Genomic DNA, 20,898 nt, shown 5'->3' with positions numbered 1-20,898 from the left:
TATGGATTGCCTGGAGATCCAGCAGGTCAAGGTGGAACGTCTGAGGGTTTGCATTTCTAACCATCCCCAGGTCATGTAAGTGCTGGGGGTCCACAGTGGGACCACGTGCAGCAAGGAGCAAGTGTCTGTAGCTTCCACTTTTCACTGGAGGTTACCAGTTATCAGGTTACCAGTTATCAAGTCATACTTAGGATTCTCCTAGCAACCTAATCAGCCAAGATGAAGAAAACTCTTATTTGCTTTTTCTTTTAAAGACAGTTAATAAAACTGAAATTTTATTATGAAAGAAGGTAACAACTCAAAAGCTTTTTTTTTCACTGCAGCTTCAAGAGTATAGTTTACTTAGAATGCATCTTGCTTGGCAAGAATGTTCTTATGTACTTGTTACTTTTTTTAAAGTTATGATTCTGTATTCTCATTTAGTGATTTACTAGTATTCGTGAAATATTTGAGGGGCTGCTGTGTGCTGGACACTGTGGATATTGCACTAAACAAGATTGGCAAAAATCCGTGCCTCAGTGGAGATGGGTAAACAGATGGAGGGTAAACTCGGGGGAGGGAGTCGGGGAGTGTTTTGGGCAGATGTGCAATTTAGAATTAGGTGGTCTAGGAAGACGCCATGGAGAACGTTTGTGTAGAGGCTGGAGGGAAGTGGGGCAGGAAGAGCGAGTGCAGAGACCGGCACAGCGCCCGCGTGGCTGTATCAGAGCGGGCCAGGGAGAGAATGGGAGGAGAGATTTAGAGGTTCTGCGGGCCAGATCTCATGCAGCTTCACGGCAGGCTCCTGGGGTTGTGATCTTAATGAGATGAAACCGTTAGGTTTGGAACTAAATAAAAAGTGACACGATTTGATGTCAGTGATTTAAAATCCTGTAATGATTTAAAAGATCATTGTGGCTGTTGGATTGAGTATAGACTATAGTGGGACAAAAGGTCGAGGCAGGGACACTGGTTAGATGCCTAATATAGTGTTAATCCAGACGAGGGAGAAACTTTCCACTAAGGAGGTGATAATAGACTTGATGAGAAGTGATGGGATTTTAGGTTCCATTTTGACAGTAGAATGGACAGATGTGGGTGAGACAGAAGAAACAAGATGACTAAGATTTTAGCTGGAAGAAGAGGAATGAAAGAGGCATTTCCTGAGCTGAAGATGCCTCAAAAGGGGTGTGTTTTGGAAGCTTAGATCAGGGACTGAGATGAACAAGTTTTCCCCTGTAGGTAAATTAAACGATCTTTTAGCTCATTTTATTAATAACGATTTCAGACTGGGTATGGTGTAGGTAGGATCAGAGTCCCCACATCTTTTAAAAACATAATTGAGAAGGTGTGCAGGCATTGTGTTATTATTAATAATAACTTGGTAAAACAGTAGTTTCTTTTTGGAGGAAAAAATTAATTGCTTTGAGGATACAAGTTAAGGAGAATATATAAGGGGGTCACAGTGTCTGGCACATAGTAGTTGCTCAACAAAAGCTAGTTGCTTATTTTAATTAATGACCTGATAAAATCTTATTTTGTAGCAAAAAGTATGAATGAGGACACATTATATCCTTTTTGAACTTAAACAAGACATACTAGGAGTAGTCAGCTCCTTCTTTTCCTCTCTAGTTCACCGAGCTTGCTCTTTGAATTGTCTTCTGTTTTTGTGCCCTCCCCGCCCCCCGTGGTGCTGCACCCCTACAACACACATGGGCTTAATATGATTCTTGTACTGGCCAGCCAAGTTGCCCGAAGCTCCTAAATCCACTGCAGTGGGACAGCTTGACCTGCTCTTGACTGCAGTTGCCCTGCAAGGTGCCAGCTGCCATGACCAAGCAGTATTCCACCACCTCCTTTCTGCATCCTGGCTGGGCTCTTGTGGAACACCCTCACCCCCATATCTTTCCCACCAGCTTGCTAAAGCCACAGTTGACTCAAGCAGGTTCCCTTCATTGATCACAAATTCTGCCTTTGATTTCATCAGACCAGATTCAAAATTAGTGTTAATGCTTTCTCTATACTTTAGGGAGGATAGAGAGGGAATTAATTGGAAACACTGGGTTATTCACTTTTACTCAGTATCTTCACCAAAGATAGCCAGACAAAGGGAAAAGAGATTAATTTTATTCAGGCAGTGATTTATTCAGAATTTCATAAGCCATACCACATACAAACTCAGTTGGATTCTACTTTGGGCTTCTTGAATCAGTGTTGGAACATCACAAAGCAAACCAGGCTGGTGTCTATAACTCTAGGCTTCTAGGCACAGCTTCAAGGGCTGGCAGGTAACGGCTGCTTGTGTCTCCCCCAAGGACAGTGCTCTCTGCCCAGAACACTTCTACAAAAAGTACGGGACGAATAACTCAGAAAATACAGTGTAAGTTACCCTTAGAAGTATAGTGCTTGTTCTTAGAATTTTACAGACTGTTCATTTTTATTACTTGCTGTAGAGCAATTACTGTCATTAGTGTGGTGCTTAGCCATTTGTATATCTTCATTTCTAATTGTTAATACATTTGTGAATTAATAAAAATCACTTACCATGAATTGGTGAGCAGTTCGTGTTTATGCTTTTGCTTATTAATGTGAGTTGGTTTTAAGTTGTGAGGGCAGGGGGTTACGTTTTAAGTGGCAGAAGACTTGGGGTCTTGTAATGAGCAGGGGACTACTGACCTAAGTCATATTTAGCATTTATGAACAATGCTTTTCTTAGAATGGGCAAGAAATGCAAGAATTTAAAGTGAAATGGTTGTATTTAAACCTGACCTTTCTAGTGGCTCATTAGTGATCCCTGGGAATTGCAACTTTACCCTTCAGGCTTGGCATATTTAATTATTTCTATATTTTATCTGAGCCATTAACTTCTTCCTTCCCTTTTACCAAAATCACTTAAATGGAGTACCACAGCTCTCACATGCTTTCTGGTGCTGTTAATCATGAGTGAAGTAACCACAGGTGGGCAGCAGAAGGACAGGTAGCCAAACCGTCTGGCTGAGTGAAGTGTACCCTTGAATTACTGGGTGGATTTATTACAACTTAGCTGTTACTTATTTTTGTTCCTGCTGTTGTTAACACATTGAGAGAAAAACTAAATGTGATTTTTCCGTAAAAATGCTGATACAAATGTCCAAAACTTTTCTCTGTTAAATAGTTTTTTACATTTCTATGCATATAGGTTACAACCTGCCATATTCATTCATCCAGTGATGATGAAATTGACTTTAAAGAAACGGGTTTCTCACAGGATTCTTCTTTGCAGCAAGTGAGTCATGCCTAAAGTTTTGCTTTTTGTTTTATTTTAAATGCTTAGTTTAGTTGCCATTTGTGAATCAGCGTTGGAGTGAGACATGCATTAGGTTGTGATTTGGGGTTAACCTGTTAGCTAGGCAAAGACATTTAAAAGAGGAAGCGTTGGGTACATGAGAGGAAGGTTTATGTTGATTGTAATTCCAGGGAATGTTTCTTCAGATCTGATAATAATGATGAGTCCGGTAAATTTTCAGGAGATGTGAATGAACTGAACAGTTCAGTAAGCGCCTCAGACATGCTCATTATGCAGACCTGCACAGTAGACAGTTCCTGCAGGTCTGTGGATAAGAATACGAAGACTTGTTCAACGTCAGTGAAAGTAACTTTCACAATATCCCTGAACCCCAGATGGCTTACATGTTTCCAGTATCTTCAAATTGTGTAGTGACATCTAAGTTAAGTTGTAATTGAAGTAATTCATGGCCACCCTGTCCTCCTGTTCCCAAATTCATCGCTTTTATCAGCTGCTGGTGGTCTTTGTTGGGGAGGGAGCAGGATATAGAAATAAATGTGCTGGTTTCTCATCCATTGGTGGCTCCTGGGGAGGCGAGGGATGACTTCACTGTCTCCACTGGGTATCAGGCTCGGGAGCTAAATAGAGAAGCCCCTTTGAAAGTTATCAGCTCTTCGTATGAAGAAGTTACCCTTAGTCAGGACCAGGTCTTGGCCTGTCAGTTGATTTGGTGTGGCAATGGAATTGACGTAGTCACCTTCCCACCTGGCACTGAATGTTGCTTAGCTTCTTTTTTCTCCATCTTTAAGCCCCTTTTACCAAGGCCAGGATAAAGCTTCTGATGCTTATGCTGGCCTTGCCTTTCGGTGTCCAAGTAGACTTGACACACTCTGGTGTAGGTTGAGCTAAGCAGTTTCTTGGTTTGGTACTAAGGCAATTTAACATTCATGTATTCAGGCTAGGCCTGAGGTAGCGTTTTGGTGGCTGGCAGGCTTCTCTTGATTCTTGACACTGCCCTTTGGAAGCCAGCCTCCCGAGGAGAGAGGCGGGGAGCTGTCAAGCAGCAGGGCCTCATTGCCACCTCTCACCTTGGCTTGCTGTCCGGCAGCAGTGGCCACCCCGTAGGCCCAGCTGGCTCACTGTGAGCCCTCGTGCCTTTGAGCAATCCTTGCCCGACCCTGGAGCGCCTGGGCAGTGTTGAATTAGTCCCCTCGTCCTGGTCTGAACCCCAGTGCTACACATTGCTCCACCCCTACAAAGAAAATTGATGGTGTACAGTGTACATTTTCAAGATGATTTTGATCTGGCGAATAGCTTTAAGAAAAAGAATGCCCTTAAACATCTATTTGTAAATAAGCTAATAAACTCGGAACTTCCGGGCAACTGATTTAATCGGGTACTGGTGACATTTTGGTACCAGGAAAGTGGATTCCCTTACATCTCTTGAAATCTGGTTACAGGGTCATAGCTTTTCTGGGGAGAATTTTCTAACGTTTTTTTTGCTTTGACTGCTGATGTGCATATAAAGCAAGCCCAGTCACCAAACTGCCTTAACACCAGGCTGCTGTACCTGTGGGTTTTATCCACTTTATGTAACCCTCTAAAAGGAGGAAGAATAATTACTCTTTTCTGATTGACAGCCTTCCAGTAAACTTTTCTTTGCATGTTTAAACTATACACCAGTCATGGATCATTTTGAAAATAAACATACTCCAAAGCATTTTTTTCTGAATTTAAGAATACAAATCTAGGTTAATGTAAGAATTTCATGCTGGTCTCCTTTATAATCAAATCAGTTTATATATATCAATTTGAGGTTCTCATTCACATTTAAAGTTAGATCTGTTGCTAATGCTCGAGTACAGAGAGCTTAGGGCAGCTCACTTAACAGACTTGGGGGGGCCATACTTGGCTCGGGGCGTGCTCACAGCTTTGGTGCCCCTTCTGGTTTCCTCACCTCCGGAGCTTGACTCTTCCTCCTCCTAAGGCTGCCTCACAGGGTAAAGGGTGAGGAGGTCTTCCTCGTGTGGTGTCTGAAGAACTAGGGCTGGCTGCCAAGGATGGACACCACTCCCGCTGCCCCCGTCCTCAACAGGCTTGTTCATAGGCCATCAGGTCTGTGGACGGGGACTTTCTGTTGCCCGGGTGGGTCCACCCAAGAGATTTACTTAAGAAAGTGGTGGGCTCCCTTCTCAGTGACTTGAACAGTCCCTGGCTTTGGCCAGGATGACAGTTCTGAGACGTGTGGGGTTTTTTTTTTTTCCCTTTTTTGCATAACTAAAAGTTTTTAATAATCGCACAACTGTATGGTGCTTTCCAGATTTGGATTTCTCAGAGTCCAAAACACTTTTCTAAAGCTTCAAATAGAATACAGTAGCAGTCCTCACTTATGTGGGTTTAGTAAGCCTCGATGGCTTTATTAGTCAAAATCAGACTTGAGACCTAAGTTCTTTGCTGGCTTTATCTTCCTAGAAGCTACAGTAGACTCAGAGCTAATGATGACTACGGTTTGTTGGTTTTCTTTTCCTCTGCCTTACTACGTGGAGGCTGTGTCTGTCAGCAGCTATATATCTCCCTCCATAGATGAAGAGAGACAATGCAAATATGTGTGTGCATGTTTATGTGTATCTGTGTATGTATCTATATGTTTGTACATGTATGCATTCACACATGTATTTATAATACACTTAGTATTTGCATTCTGTTATGAAGCATTTAAAGTATTATGAAGCATTTAAAGGAACACTTTTGGGAATATTTCTTCCCTTTTACACCCAAAAGATTTACAGTATGATCTCTAGAAGTATAAAACATTTAAAGAAAAAGAAGAAAAAAAAAGAATCAAAACAGTTGAAAAGGACCTTTTCCCCTTGTACAACCAAATTTCTAATCTGTCAATAAACTCAGAGCCTGGCTTATACTGCCTGCTCGGAAGAAGGACTTCGTGATTCTTTGCCACACCTTTGAAGCTACCAACCATGCGTCATACCTTATAAAAGATAAAGCAATTCAGACAAGTTGGTTTCTTTCTACTTACATATTTTATATTCGTATGTCCAAAACTCAGCCCAGCCTCCCAGAACTTGTCCCTACCGTTCTGCTTTCACCCAAACTCCCACAGCTTTGGTGTGCCTTACCAAATGCACCCCTGGGGGGCTGGCTCCAAGTGCTCATGTGCTCATGTAGTATTGTCTCTTTGGGCAAGGAAGGGAGCAGCGGGAAAGTGTGAGAGTGAACAGAGGGGTGGTGGGTATCGAGGTAGAGAAAAGTGAGGTTTTAGGTTCTCGGTAAACTAGATGCAGCATTTTTTAGACCTAAGGAAAAGATGCCTTCCAAAGCCAAATATAAGGTTTATTTTTAAATTATCCACTATTTGGATTATCCATGCCATAATTCCCTGCCACCAGAATGAATAATCAGGAATTAACGGCAGAGGCATTTCTGCAGTGTTTGTCTGCAGGGTAGAGTCCGTGGGCTCTGCTCAAATGGAGAACCGAGGAGAACTTGGCCTTCCCAGTAGTGGCCTCAGGAGCGACGCTTTTAGTTCAGCTGCCAGCTGCTGCTTGTGCCTCCGCGAGGTCCGTACACAGCTCTGTCCGTGGGCAGCACGCACGTTATTTGTCTCCATATTTATTGCTCGGGGCAGAGTGAGGAGTGGCACTTGCATATCTTCATCTGTTCTTTACTCCTGATTGAGAACATGGAACACGTTTGCTGACCTCGCTTGTTCCCCCGGGCCTGCTTGTTGTTTGAAATTAGAATAGCAACATTTTTGTGGAGTCCGCTTTAACATTCCCCCTTTCTTGCCTAAGAGAACCCAAGTGAGCCTGGTGCTCTCTAGAAACGGTGTAGTAAACAAGAGCCGACTCCTGCATGGGTCTTTCAGTGTTGTAGGCTTTTCAGAGTGATTTTGGATCAGTGTTATAACTTTCTGTCCTCTCTCTAAGGTAGGTAGGATAGTAGTTACTTTTCTACTCTTCCTAGCCTCTGAGCCTTAAATCTTTTTTTTAAGAAAATGAAGTGTCCCTGAACATTGTGTTGTAGGATTGTGATTGTGATTATTAGTCATTTTTCCTCTGGTGCCATGTTGCTGTAGTGGACTGTGGGTGGGGAGATGCAAAGAGGGAGGGTGGGTGGTTACCATTGGTTGGATCTTAAGATAAGGTTGGTTGTGTTCAGAGGTGACTGATACACCTTATAATTTCAGACTGTCACATGTCACTTGATCACGCTTTTGAACTAGACCCAAACCTCTCTCTAAAGATAATTTGGAATAGAGGTCAGTGGTCACTTAAACATTTCTTACATGACATGTGCATTAGAATAATTTATGGACCAAATTCCAAACATTTCCTTTTTGGGGTAAATCGTGTCTGAAATTATTTGATTTTTTTTTTTTTAGAAAAACACACCAACTTTTTAGGCCCTATGGCTATATAAATAAGATGATTTCTGGAAAACAAATGAGCAAATAGTATGTAGAATGTCATTAGAATCATTATATCACTGTCACTGGTCCTGGGGTTGCCAGGCCTTTTCTGATTATCAGATGCAACAAATGACGTCCAATTTTATTGACCAGTTTGGCTTCAACGATGAGAAGTTTGCAGATCAAGATGACATTGGCAAGTGAGTATGTCTTCTGTTTGCATAACTGTCTCCTACACTCCTGCTCTTTGTGAGACGTTCTGGTTCTCCTGGATTCTTGGAACCCTTTTGCATTCGTGAGTTGGGAGGAACCTGCCCTCCAAGTGTTCCTTTAGTTCCAACCTATCAGCCTGAAGCACCCAGACAACATGTAGGAATAGAATGTCACTCCCACAGAGCAGGCTTGCCCTTGGACTTGACATCTTTCACAGAGGTTTATTTGTATTAGGTGTAGGAACTCAAGTCATTGTTCTCCTCTTTGAGGTTTTAGTGCTAGGTCACATCATCTAAAGTAGTTAATCCCTATGTCAGTTACCTGGTTACCTGGCTTGAGCAGGTGTGGTTCTCTTACAGCGCACAGTGAATGGGGTATCATATTATGGCTGAGCAGCTCTACCCCACGTGTATTTTCTCTAGCTGACTCACCAGAAGGCAGAGTTGGGGCTTTTCCGCCCGAGAGCCAGGCCGTAAGTTCATTCATTCTGCAGTCAGGGAAAGAGGAGCATAGAAATGGGGATTACTGGTAATGTGCAGAATTAATGGATAGAAGATGTGTGGGCCATCCACAGAAATGAAAACAACTGTTCTAGCATCTGACCTTGGGAAATGAGAGGTATTTATAAATGAAGTATTTACAAGAGGGGTGTTACAGCTCACCAGCCAACTTCTCTCTCACAGGGGCTCCCTGATGATGGTCACCAACACCCAGCATCTCTCAGGGTTCCCCACTAGCAGTAGATGCTCAGTAGTTGGTTGAACTACAGCCAGTGGAGGCTGTTGTTTGTCATAAGTTGCAGTTTATGGCAGGTGAGAAGCTAAAAGACTTTCCATCACACTCTAATTGTGCCAGACAACATGCTGTGTTGGCACAGGGGCCTGGAGGCTCCACTGTAAGTAGAGCAGTAGTTGAAGGCTGTCAGCTGCCCTAAGAATCGGCTCATTTAAATCCAGAAAGAGCAAGGACTCGGTGTTTGTGTCTGTACCCCAGGAGCGCTCACACCAGAACCCGCAAGTTCCCCCATGTGGCATCTCAGCATTTGTCTGTCTGGACTCATTTATTAAGAGTGACTAGTTAGGGCCTTCCCTGGTGGCGCAGCGGTTGAGAGTCCACCTCCCGGTGCAGGGGACATGGGTTCATGCCCTGGTCCAGGAGGATCCCGCATGCTGCGGGGCGGCTGAGCCCGTGGGCCGTGGCTGCTGGGCCTGCGCGTCCAGGGCCTGTGCTCCGTGGCGGGAGGGACCACGACAGTGAGAGAGGCCCGTGTACCGCCAAAAAAAAAAAAAAAAAAAGTTACTAGTTAGGAATCCATAGTCTCTTTAGAATTTGTATTGGGTATTTGGAATGATGTTTGATGAGAACAGATCTTTTAAGGATTATAAAATAGTCCCACCTACTCAAAAATTGTTTAATAGGCTCTGAATTCTTTTACTCCCTACTTTCTGCCTAACTATGCCATATTATAGCATAAGATTTCAGGGGTATCTGTGTTTTATGTATGAATTTGACTCTACCTGGAGAAAGTTCAGGGTCTGACAGCTTCTGTGACCTTTTTCGTGCTTTGACCTATTTCTTCTTTGCAAATAACCTTTTTGGGGTTATGAAGTATGGCCCATGGAACCATGGTTTCTACCGTGGATGTTAAAAATCTTCTATAGGAAGGCTTCGAGGGTGCGTTTATTATGTCGCAAGAGGCTTCCATTCCAGCCTTCCCATCCTGTGTAAATTCCTTATACCAAGGGAGGAGGTATCATTTAATGCAAGCAGAGTTTGTTTGTTGTTACTTAACAGAGATTTTAATGATAGTGTAAATATTTTACATTTGGAGAATTTCACAAATACTGTTTCTGAGTCTATAGATAATTAACTATTCTTGCACTTATATTTTGTTTACAGTGTTTCTTTTGATCGGGTATCAGACATCAACTTCACTCTCAACACAAATGAAAGTGTAAGTATTAAGGCCTGTCGCGAGTAACAAGCCATACGTGAGATGGACAAGTGGGAATGGGGTTCTCTCAGAGCCTGCCTGCAAGAGCTGTGTGCACTGGGACCCCTACGCCCTAGGAAACTTTGTCTCAGATTGCTGTGACTTCAGCCACTCACATGACCTGCCTGGCCCCTGTGGGCATGTGAATTTGCAACCCTGGTTTAAGATGTGACAGGGCTAATAAAACCAGTGTAGATATTGAGCTTCAAAGACTGCTGTTTGACTCCAGCCTTCTGCCTCTTACATCTGCTGAATGTCACCAGGAGCGAAACTTGGGCTAGATCAGGGCCAGCCTCTCATCGCCAGGCGGTTCTGAAACGCCAAGTCAACCACATCAGCAGATTGACACAGGATTAGTGTCATTTTAATGGGCACAATGTTGATTTTTATGTCACTTAACATGAGAGACCAGTGGTTTATCTGCTGTTGTGATAAGTTAGAAACTAACCGATTGGACCATGACACTCGTCACTGCTTAGCTGGCCCGGTAAAAGAAGAGATCTTTGTGTTAGGGTAGGTCTGGGCTGCATCTTAGGTAGGTGGGCCAGGGAGGCTCTTAGAATTAAAATGGTGCTTTCACCAGATGAAAGTGAGTATATGTAGACAGTCTCAGTTTCTTGTATGCTAGTTTTGAAGCCAGTCTTTTGGGGGGAACTTTGCGTTGCTACTTACACAGAAGCTGACATTAGATGCTTACATTTTATCTTGGTGTATGTGATAGACACAGTTTTTTTTTTAAGGATATAGAAGAAGATGATTTACATTGGTAACTTTTGCGGAAAATAACTTGATTTTAAAATTGATTTTCTCTCTCTCATTTTTATGTAGGGAAATATTGCCTTATTTGAAGCATGTTGTAAGGAAAGAATACAGCAGTTTGATGATGGTGGCTCTGATGAGGAAGATATCTGGGAGGAAAAACACATTGCATTTACACCAGAATCCCAAAGACGATCAAGGTGAAAGAGAGTTCGTTATAGTAGTAATAGTGTCCAGTGCATAAGGCAAATGATTATTAGGAGACGTACATTGTAACCTCTCCAAACATATATGTTTGACCTAGAGATCAGTGCTTTTGTCACGATCAGAAATGCCCTTGTAAATTGATGTGAGTTGGTGCCACTGCACTTGTGTGCAGTGTGAACAAATCAAGGTAATCTACTTGAAAACACTCGAAGTGTTTAGACATAGTTCATGAAATGTTGTGACACAGCCAGTTCTTATTGGCAAGTGATGCTGAGGAATGTAGTCATATCGTGCTTTGAGTAAACGGTCCCTTACCAGTAATAAGAGCAGCAGCTGAGTTATGTGTTGTTTCTTACAAAAGACTGAAAGTTTCCCCGGGGAAGGGAAAAGTTGTTTCTAAAAGTTAATTTAACTTGGGGAGACAGAGTCATGTCATTTGATACCCACTGGGATCAACCCAGTCTCTCCCCTCTCCCCCTCATTTTTAAAATTCACTCTATCCAGAAACCCCAGTTACAATGCAGAGCTTGTCAGACTGGATAAAAAAATAAGGCCTGGGCTTCCCTGGTGGCGCAGTGCTTGAGAGTCCGCCTGCTGATGCAGGGGACACAGGTTCGTGCCCCGGTCCGGGAAGATCCCACATGCCGCAGAGCGGCTGGGCCCGTGAGCCGTGGCCGCTGAGCCTGTGTGTCCGGAGCCTGTGCTCCGCAGCGGGAGAGGTCACAACAGTGAGAGGCCTGCGTACCGCCAAAATAAAAAAAAGCCTGATTTATGCTGCAGATGGGAAATAAATTATTTAAAAACTTAAATTAAAAAAAAACTTTAAACACGTTAAAATTAAAGGTAGAGGGATCTATATTAATATTAAAGTAGATTTCAAAGGAAAAGGATAAAGGAAAGGTCATAAAGGGGTTATTAGAAGGACATAATGCCAGTTGTAAATGTCTACATATCTAATAACAGGGCTTCAAAATAGAGCAAAAACTGATAGAACTGTGAAGAGAAATAGGCAGATTCTACAATTATATTCAGATATTTCAGTACGCCTCTCCCAGTAAATATATTCAAGTATACATGAAATATTTACCAAGAGAGATCATATTTGGGCCATAAAGCAAGTCTCAGTAAAAATGTTTCAAGTCATACAAAATACACTGTCTGACCCCAATAGAATTAAATTAGAAATCAGTAACAGATCTCTAGAAAATCTCCAAATATGTGGAAACAAATAACACATGAGTTAAAGAAAAAAATCACAGGGGAGGGACTTCCCTGGTGGTCCAGTGGTAAAGAATCTGCTTTACAATGCAGGGGACGCGGGTTCGATCCCTGGTCAGGAAACTAAGATCCCACATGCCACGGGGCAACTAAGCCTGTGGGCCACACCTACTGAACTCGTGCACCTCAGCTAGAGAGCCTGCCTCCCGCAAACTACAGAGCCCATGTGCTCTGGAACCCCACACACCACAACAACAGAGCCCACGTGCCCTGGAGCCTGCATACCACAACTAGAGAGAAGCCCACATGCCGCAGCAAAGAGCCTGCATACCTCAACGAATATCCCATGTGCTGCAACTAAGACCCAATGCAGCCAAAAATAAATAAATTAAATAAATGAATAAATAATCAATCAATCAATCTTAACCAAAAAGAAACATTTAAAAAATCACAGGGGAAGTTGCACAGTACTTTGAATTGAAAGAAAGTGAAAATACAGTATATCAGGATTTGGACCTTGCAACTGCAACAGTACTTAAAGGATCATTTTTAGCACTAACTGCTTACATTAAAAAAGAAGAAACATCTCAAATCAGTGACCTCAACTTCCACCTTAAGAAATGACTAGAGATACAAAACAGAAAAACAGTAGGGAAAACCATTGTAATCAATGAGTCATGACTAAAAGTTGTTCTTTGAGAAGATTAATAAAACTGATATACCTCTAGACAGAATGGTTCAAGGAAAAAAGAGAAGATACACATTATTAATATCAGGAACAAGAGAGATGACATCACTACAGATTCTACAGATACTAAAAGGGTAATAAGGAATATTAGGAGCAACTCTATGCCAATAAATCTGACAACATAGGTGATCTTTGAAAGACACAAACTACCAAATCTCAAGCAAAAAACGATGACCCGAGTTGTCCTGTATCAAAGAAGTTGAATTTTTAGTATAAAACTTCCCACATACACACAGAAAAACTCAAGGTCCAGATGGTTTGTCTTTGGTGAATTCTACCAAACATTTCAGGAAGAAATAACACCAGTTTGTACAAAAGCTTCCAGAAAATTCAAAAGGAGGGAATAGTACCCATCTCATGCTGTGAAGCCACATCATTGTAACTTGATACCAAAAGCTGGCATTGCATTACATGATATGAAAAGAAAAGTGACCTGTTATTCTCATGAGCATAGGTACAGAAACTCCTTTAAAAATTATAGCAAATAAATGCAACGATGCGTCATGACCATGCAAGGTTTATTCCAGCAATGCAGAGTTGGTTTAACATTTGAAAATCATTCAGAAGGCATGTGGCTGAATCCAACATCTATTCCTGATAGGAATGCTCAGCAAACTGGAGATAGAAGAGAATGTCTTCAACTTGTTTAAAGCTTCTCCAGTCAACCTACAGTGAGCATCATACTTAATGGTAAAAGACTGAATGATTTCCCCCCAAGGTCAGGAACAAAACAAGGATATCTGTTCTTACCACTGCTTTTCAGTATTGTGCTGGAGGTTCTAGCCAGTGCAGTAAGTCAAGAAAAAGAAATAAATGGTTTCTAGATTGGAAAGGAAAAGATAAAATTACCTTTGTTCATAGACAATGTTACTATCTATGTAGAAAATGTGTTGTAATCGACGAAAAGACTACTAGAACAATAAAGTGGGTTTAGCAAGATTGCACAATCTTGGATCAATATAATTGTATTTTTACGTACTGCAGCCAACAATTAGAATTAAAATTACTAAACAGTACTATTCACAGTAGCATCAAAATATTAAATATATAGGGGTAAATCTGACAAAAGACATGCAAGGGCCATACACTGAAAATTATAGAACAGCTGAGAGAAATCAAGACTTGATAAATGTTTAAGAATTGGAAGACTTAATATTGTTAAGATGCCAGTTCTCCCCAGATTGATCTAGATTCAGTGCAGTCCCAAACAAAATCATAACAGGTTTTTTTGGTAGCTGTTGACAAGTTGATTTTTAAATTCATATGAAAATGCAAAGGACCTAGAATAACCAAAACAGTTTTCATTAAGAACAGCATTAGAGTATTAACACTACCTGACTTCAAGGTACAGTAATTAAGACAGGGAATAGATCAGGGGGACAGAACAGAGAACCCGTAAGTAGACCTGCACACATATGTAGACATCTGATTCATGGTGGAGGTGCAAAAGCAGATCAGTGGAAAAAGGATAGTCTTTGGAAGACATAGTGCTGGAACAGTTGGACTTCTATATGTAAAAAAATGAACTTAGTCCATACCTCTTACTGTATATACACATTAACCCAAAATGGATCTTAGGCCTAAATGTAAGACATAAAACCAGAAAACTTAATACTGGAAAATCTTTGTGACCTTGGGTTAGGCAAAGATTTCTAAGATACAACACCAAAAGTGCTGTACATGAAAGAAAATTTTGATAAGTTAAACTTTATCAAAATTAAACACTTCTGTTCTTCAAAAGACACTTAAGAGAATGAAAAGACAAAGCATACACCAAGAGAAAACATTTGCAAATCATATATCTGATAGAAGACTTCTGTGTAGAGCATATAAAGAACTCTCGTAACTCTATAGTAATAAAAAAGACAACCCAATTTTTAAAATAGGCTAAAGATGTGAAAAGAACACTTGAGAAAAGAAGATGAGCACTTGAGAAGAAGCTCAGCATCCTTGGTAATTAGGGAAATGCAGATTCACGCCACCAGGGGACACCTCCACGCACCCTCCAAACAATGCAGTTGTTTAGATTATGATCTGTGTCTTCAAGCAAAGCCCAAGTGGGAGAACAGCGGGAGACCCAGAGTAGGATCAGTCTTAACAGAATGACGGGCAGATTGGATCCAGGTGAAGTGCAGTACGATCTTTTTGTTGTTGGAGGACTTTTGAATTCTTTGGATTTAGTTGGTGGCCGACAGGCAACATTAAATATTTTGGTCCTTTTTTCCTTAGCTCGGGGAGTACAGACAGTGAGGAAAGTACAGACTCTGAAGAAGAAGATGGAGCAAAACAAGACTTGTTTGAATCCAGTAGCGCCAACACAGAGGATAAAATGGAGGTAGACCTGAATGAACGTAAGTTGCCTTCTTCCGTATCAGCCGCTGTGTGTTGGAGATAGCCTACAGTATCTGAGATGTCTTCTGAAGGAATAGTTAAGTTGAAGCACATGTTGTCATTTGAGTCCCCTTGAAGGTTTAAGTCTCAAGGACTGGGCCTAAGGGAAGGAGCAAGTTACACCTTTGATGGGAGAGCATCTCTTTACGGTTTGGAAACCTTCTGTGTGAGTCTGGCTAGAGGATAGAGCACACTGGTAGGTCCATCCTCTGGCTACAGAGACTGGGTACCAGAGCAAAAGGGGAAAGGCCGTAGATTCTGGAAAGATGAGGAAAGACTGATCTGTAGAATCAGGAGTGCACTTAAACCAGAGGAAACACCTTAAAGCTCGAACAGTTTTAAATGGGTTCTCCATGGTTTGTTTATGAACCCTGTAATCCTAAAACTTGTCCAGCTAAGTGCTTATTTATGTTTTGCTGCTTGCTAAGAAGACTTGTGTTAGCTGGCATTATAAAAATACTGTTAACTTCTAAGAGTCCAGACAAATTTTTTTGTGCAAGAGCCATGCGGGTTGCTACTAGGGCTTTCCTCAAGGCTGAAAGGGCTTCCTGTTACCCAGGAAGGCCTTTTATGACTCAGTTCCAGAGGCTGAAACCCAGCTCTGGAGGTCAGGTTCAACCTCCTCGTAACCTCAGAGTTTAGCAGTAATCCAGCAAATCCCACGTGTTACAGACCCAAAAACGGAGAGCCAGAGAGGAAGTACAGATCCTCTGTCCTCTCACTCCTTTTCCAGCTCACCTTCTTCACGAGGACGTGATACCGTTCAAATCAGCACGCCTTTATCAGGTTCCTCCTGTGTGCCAGGAGCTTAGAACCTACTGACGAAATGGAGAGGTTTACCATCCAGTGTGATGAGGATGGCGGGCCGGGGGAGCTCGGGGGGCCCGGCTCACCCCAGGCACCTGCAGAGACCTCCCAGAGAATGGGATGCATAATAAGGACAAGTAGGGATCAGTCAGTTTGCACAGAAGGCAACTCATATGAAGGCGCAGAGCTGTTTAATGTAGCTCAAGAAAAGGGTGAGGTGGTGGAGGTGAGGCCAGAGGCCAGAGGAGAATTTTATCCTGAAGGCAGTAATCCTCCTCCTGAGGGTTTTACTAAGAATTACAGTATTTGATCTGTTTGGAGATGATCACTGTGGGCAGCAGCGTGAGAGCTGGATTAGAAAGGGCACACTGGAGACAGGAAAACCAGCAAGAGACTCGCCATTACATGTGAGAAATGGTGAGGGCTGATCAGGACAGGGGCCAGGCAGCAGCGAGAAAGAGACAGGCTGGAGACCCTGATCTTTTAGCTCTAGAATGTGTGTGTGTTCACGTGTACGGTTCAGTAGTGTTGAGTATATTCACATTATTGTGCAGTAGATCCTCTAGAACTTTTTTTGTCTTGCAAGGCTGAAGCTGTACCCATTAAATAACCACTCCCCATTCCCCCTGCCCCAGCCCCTGGCAGCCACCATTCTACCTTCTGTCTCTGTGACAGAGAGGACCTCATCTAGGTGGAATCACAGACCTAGGGACCTCATCTAAGTGGAATCACAGAGTATTTGTCCTTCTGTGACTGGTGTATTTCCCTTATCATGATGCCCTCCAGGGTCATCCATGTTGGAGCGTATGGCAGGATTTTCTTCTTTTTTAAGGCTGAATAATATTTCAGAGTCTGTGGTTCTTTGAGGTCACTGGGTGGGTGATAAGTGACTTGGAGAGAGACCACACACTTGGTATGATTCACTACCACTGTCACGGTGACGCTGGAGCTGGGTGTGGGGACAGGGAGAGATGGAGGGGGAGCATCCTGGATGAAGGTCCCATTCACCCTTACTCGATGGGGTGTGGCCTTACAGGTCTCAGCCCTCCTGACTCTGCTCCTTGGGAAGGGCTTCCTTTGCACTGACAGGTCCACAGGGGTCGAGGAGGGGCCGGGGAATGGGGGGGTGCTCCTCTCCTAGGGCTCTGAGCTGCCTCACCCCCCTGACTTGGAGAGCCTCCGCCATCCCCAGCAATCTCCATGGCTTCTTTCAGTGGTTTTCGGGACTGTTGAGTTTTTAATGTTAGACTAATTCTGGGGAGCTAATCTGGGAAAGAATATCCCAGAATGATAACAACAACAGGAAAGTCATTTTTGTGTAGCCTAATTTAGTTATGAAGTGGAACTTTGACTTGGATGGAATGAGTCTAGAACTTTGCATATGGTGGGCAGGCAAAAATGCCTGTCAGATTGACCCTTCTAAGGTTGCAGGTGAGGTTTTCAGACATTGAGGTATCATCCCTTCTCAGTGCCAGTGGAGCCCAGCCGCACACACACAGAGTGCAGTGCAGGAAGCAGGCCCTCATTTAACCCTCAGGACTAAGCAGATGGTCATATCCAAATTGAACAAATGAGGAAACCCAGGCTAAGGGGAGTTAAATAACTTGCCCAGAGTCACAGTAAGGTGGTGTGTCTGTAAAATTGGTACACTTCTGTTGTACACAGGTACTTCTTGGTCATTTGTCTCGAGGAGAATCCCCAAATAGCTAGCAGATTCCCTAGTCTAGCATTCCTTGCTTACAGCCTGGAGCTTCCAGATTGTGATAGAAAACATCCCTGATAAAGAACAGTGGTCCCCACACCCAGCTTGTCCCAGCAAGGATTTGGGGACTCAGCATTGAGTACTGTGAAGGAAAGCATGGTGTGCGATGAGAGCGAGCAAACAAACAGACCTGATTCCATCTGAAGGGACACATCTCAGGTGTCGACATTTAAACAGAGACCGGCAGATTGGACCCAAACTGCAACATGAGAGGAGCAGCACAGACAGGGAGTAGCGCCCCTGCAGTCCCGCCACTCCCACCTCTGAACGCACTCCTGTGCCTGCAGGACCTAGAGAGTCAAGAAGAAAAAAACTCCTCTCTACTTTCAGAATTTCACTTCTGACACCAAATGTGTGAGTTTCCCACACAGACCGTTTCTCCACACCAGCTGAGTGTCCTGTGCAGCTCCGTTCAGGCACAGACTACGTGGGCTTAGAGTCAGACCACACAGGTTAAGGGCTCAGTCCCACAAGATAGCTGCCCCATCCCAACCAGTACTTCTGACCAACTGGCTATAAATAGGGAGTTCCCGTGACCTCTTTGGGTTTGATTATTTGCTAGAACCGCTCATAGAATTCAGAGAAGCACTTTATCTACTATTACCAATTTATTACAAAGGATATTTTAAAGGATACAAATGGACAGCCAGATGAAGAAGTAAATAGGACAAGGCCCAGAAGGGCCCCAAGCACAGGAGCTTCTATCCCCATGGAGTTTGTGATGTGCCACCCCGTCGCCACCCCGGAAGCTCTGAAGTCCGGCAGTTTGGGTTTTCATGGGGACCTCGTTAAGTGGGCATGATCGATTAAGTCATCGATCATTAGTGATTAACTTGACTTCCAGCCCCTCTGCCCTTCCGGAAGGTTGGGGGAAGGGTTGGTGGGCTAGGTCTGAAAGTTCCAACCCTCTCGCCACCTGGTTGCCCCTCGCCGGCCCCCACCCTGCGGCTGTCCAGGAGCCCCCAGCCGCCAGTCATCTCATCAGCACCCGTCTGTCACTTCAGAGGTTCCAAGGGTTTGGGGGGTGGGTGGTCAGAGACCAAACACATATTCCTTATTATGTCACAGGAAGCCTTGCTGTTGTTTGTGCTAATGGTAGTAGACTGCAGGGCGGCCGTGGAAAGCATGAGTGTGGAGCGTGGCCGGGCGTGGACTGGGAAGCATTAAGGTTGTTTCCAGTTTACTGCAGTTGAATAGCCGGCATGCTTTTCTTTAAAAAAAATAAACTATTTATTTTGGAATAATTTTAGATTTACAGAAAGGTTGCAGAGGTTGTCAGGGAGTGGCTGTATACCCTTCACCCATCTTCCTCCTGATGTTAATATAACCTTGGTACATTTGACAAAATTAAAAAATTAACATCAACGTGTTCTTTTATGTGTGGCTTTGTATTCTTGTGTGATAATCTCTATTGGAAAAAAATCATAGAGAGGAATTGCCAAGGGATCAAAGGGAACACACAGTTTTATAATAGGGTAGATGTCACCAAACTGCCCTCCAAGTGGCTGTACCATGTCCGCTTCTACCCACGGTGTATTCGAGCGCCCTTGGCCCACAGCTGGGGGCTTGTCATCATTGCACATCTGTTTTTGAAAAATAACTTGTGTTACAGTAAACTACTGAGGTGTTCTCAAAATGAAATCCTTCCCCTCCTTTTAGCGCCCAGCTGGTCAGCCAGCTTTGATGTCCCCATGGAGACAACGCACGGTGCTCCCTTAGACTCTGTGGGCTCTGACGTCTGGAGCACAGAGGAGCCAGTGCCGACTAAGGAGACAGGCTGGGCTTCTTTTTCCGAGTTCGCGTCTTCCCTGAGGTGAGCATGTGCGCCAGCTCTCTAAAGCTTTCCACAGGAGAACCGAGGATGCCATGGGTGTTGTTGACACTGTTGGTCACCTTGATTTTCTTCCAAGTTGAATATAGTGCCTTAAACAAGGTAGAGCATCAGCAGGGGGAGGGATTGACACAGCTATGAGTTACAAGAAGAACAGTCCTCCTCCTCCTTTCATCCAGGATGAACTGGGAAAGGAGTAGATCGTAACAAAGTAGGCTGGGGAGATACGGCCAGCAAGTCAGCACAGTGCTGATGAAGGTGTCGGGACAGGCTTGGGAACAAGGTGAAGCCAAAGAATTCCTGGCAGACACCTCAGTGTGGAATATTACAGAAAAATGCAGAATATATCTTGAATTGAATAGATAATACGAGCTTGTATTTCGCTTGTAGCTGGTCTAGTGCTGTAAATTAAGGGGTGTGACAGGTATGGCTGTCAATCTTGTTAACTGTAATTCTCAGTAACAGCAACCTGTCATTTTGAAGTTTTCCTGAATAATATTGTCAGCATTTGAGTATTAACCATGGACTTCATGTCTTGTTAGACTTACTTTGATTTGATTAACGTTGTTTTATTTCATCTACTGAAAAACAATCAATCTCCAGCACCCCATTTGAAAGACTTCGTTGCTTTCCCCATTAACCAGTGACGCTTTTAAACAGTCACTGCTAATGGAAAAGATACGAAGACAAACTGTTATGAACTAGCATGTACCGTTACAGACAAACCAAAGAGGCGACCTTACAGCACCTCTAATAATAGCAGCGAGCCGTTATTCAGAGGTAAAAGTGAGATTTATGGAAAATATCTCCAAAATATGATGAGTTACTTCACTGACTCTTCCAGTGCAGGACAATCAGGTTTCCAGCTCTTGCTCTTCTGGTTACTTGAGAATGTTGTTGGAGCATCTTGTTTACCTTTACAAGCCCTTGTGCACAGGCCGTGTTTTCTCATTAAATATCATTAGGAGGGCCAGGCCCTCTAGGCAGTTTGACTTGAGGTGATAAGGATTTTTGTAAAAATGGCACTGCAGATACAGTTCATATTGTACAGTGTACACACTGCTGTGCCAGCCCTGGGAGCCTGGTGATTATGTGACCATGAGGGGCTGGGGGCATTTTGAAACTGTCTAGAAACCTCTGAGAAGTCCCTGTGTGACTGCCCTGCTGATTTAGCAGAATATCGGCCCACCCACACTCATCTGCTACTCCAAGCCGCCGTCCATGCTTAGATCTGTGTGTCATTCATTGGAGTCTATAACCAACTGTGTCTCCCCAGTGGAACTGGAACTGATGTTC

The 20,898-nt window shown here is 43.3% G+C and overlaps 1 protein-coding gene across 10 annotated transcripts in view; it reads left to right on the top strand.

Moving 5' to 3' along the window:
- The window catches only part of PPP6R3 (protein phosphatase 6 regulatory subunit 3), a 126,578-nt gene that overhangs the window by 92,516 nt on the left and 13,164 nt on the right, over window positions 1-20,898 (top strand). For 6 of the 10 annotated variants that reach the window (XM_079928831.1, XM_079928836.1, XM_079928835.1 and 3 more), the window contains 6 exons: window positions 3,158-3,244; window positions 7,776-7,873; window positions 9,786-9,840; window positions 10,708-10,838; window positions 15,041-15,162; window positions 19,431-19,584. In XM_079928831.1, coding sequence (XP_079784957.1) covers window positions 3,158-3,244; window positions 7,776-7,873; window positions 9,786-9,840; window positions 10,708-10,838; window positions 15,041-15,162; window positions 19,431-19,584 — 647 coding nt within the window. The remainder of the gene's footprint in view (window positions 1-3,157; window positions 3,245-7,775; window positions 7,874-9,785; window positions 9,841-10,707; window positions 10,839-15,040; window positions 15,163-19,430; window positions 19,585-20,898) is intronic. The other 4 variants (XM_079928830.1, XM_079928832.1, XM_079928834.1 and 1 more) reach the window with 4 other exon arrangements.

This window comes from Stenella coeruleoalba (assembly GCF_951394435.1).
Source record: "Stenella coeruleoalba genome assembly, chromosome: 8".
NCBI lineage: Eukaryota > Metazoa > Chordata > Mammalia > Artiodactyla > Delphinidae > Stenella > Stenella coeruleoalba.
This window is presented reverse-complemented; position numbering and strand designations above follow the sequence as displayed.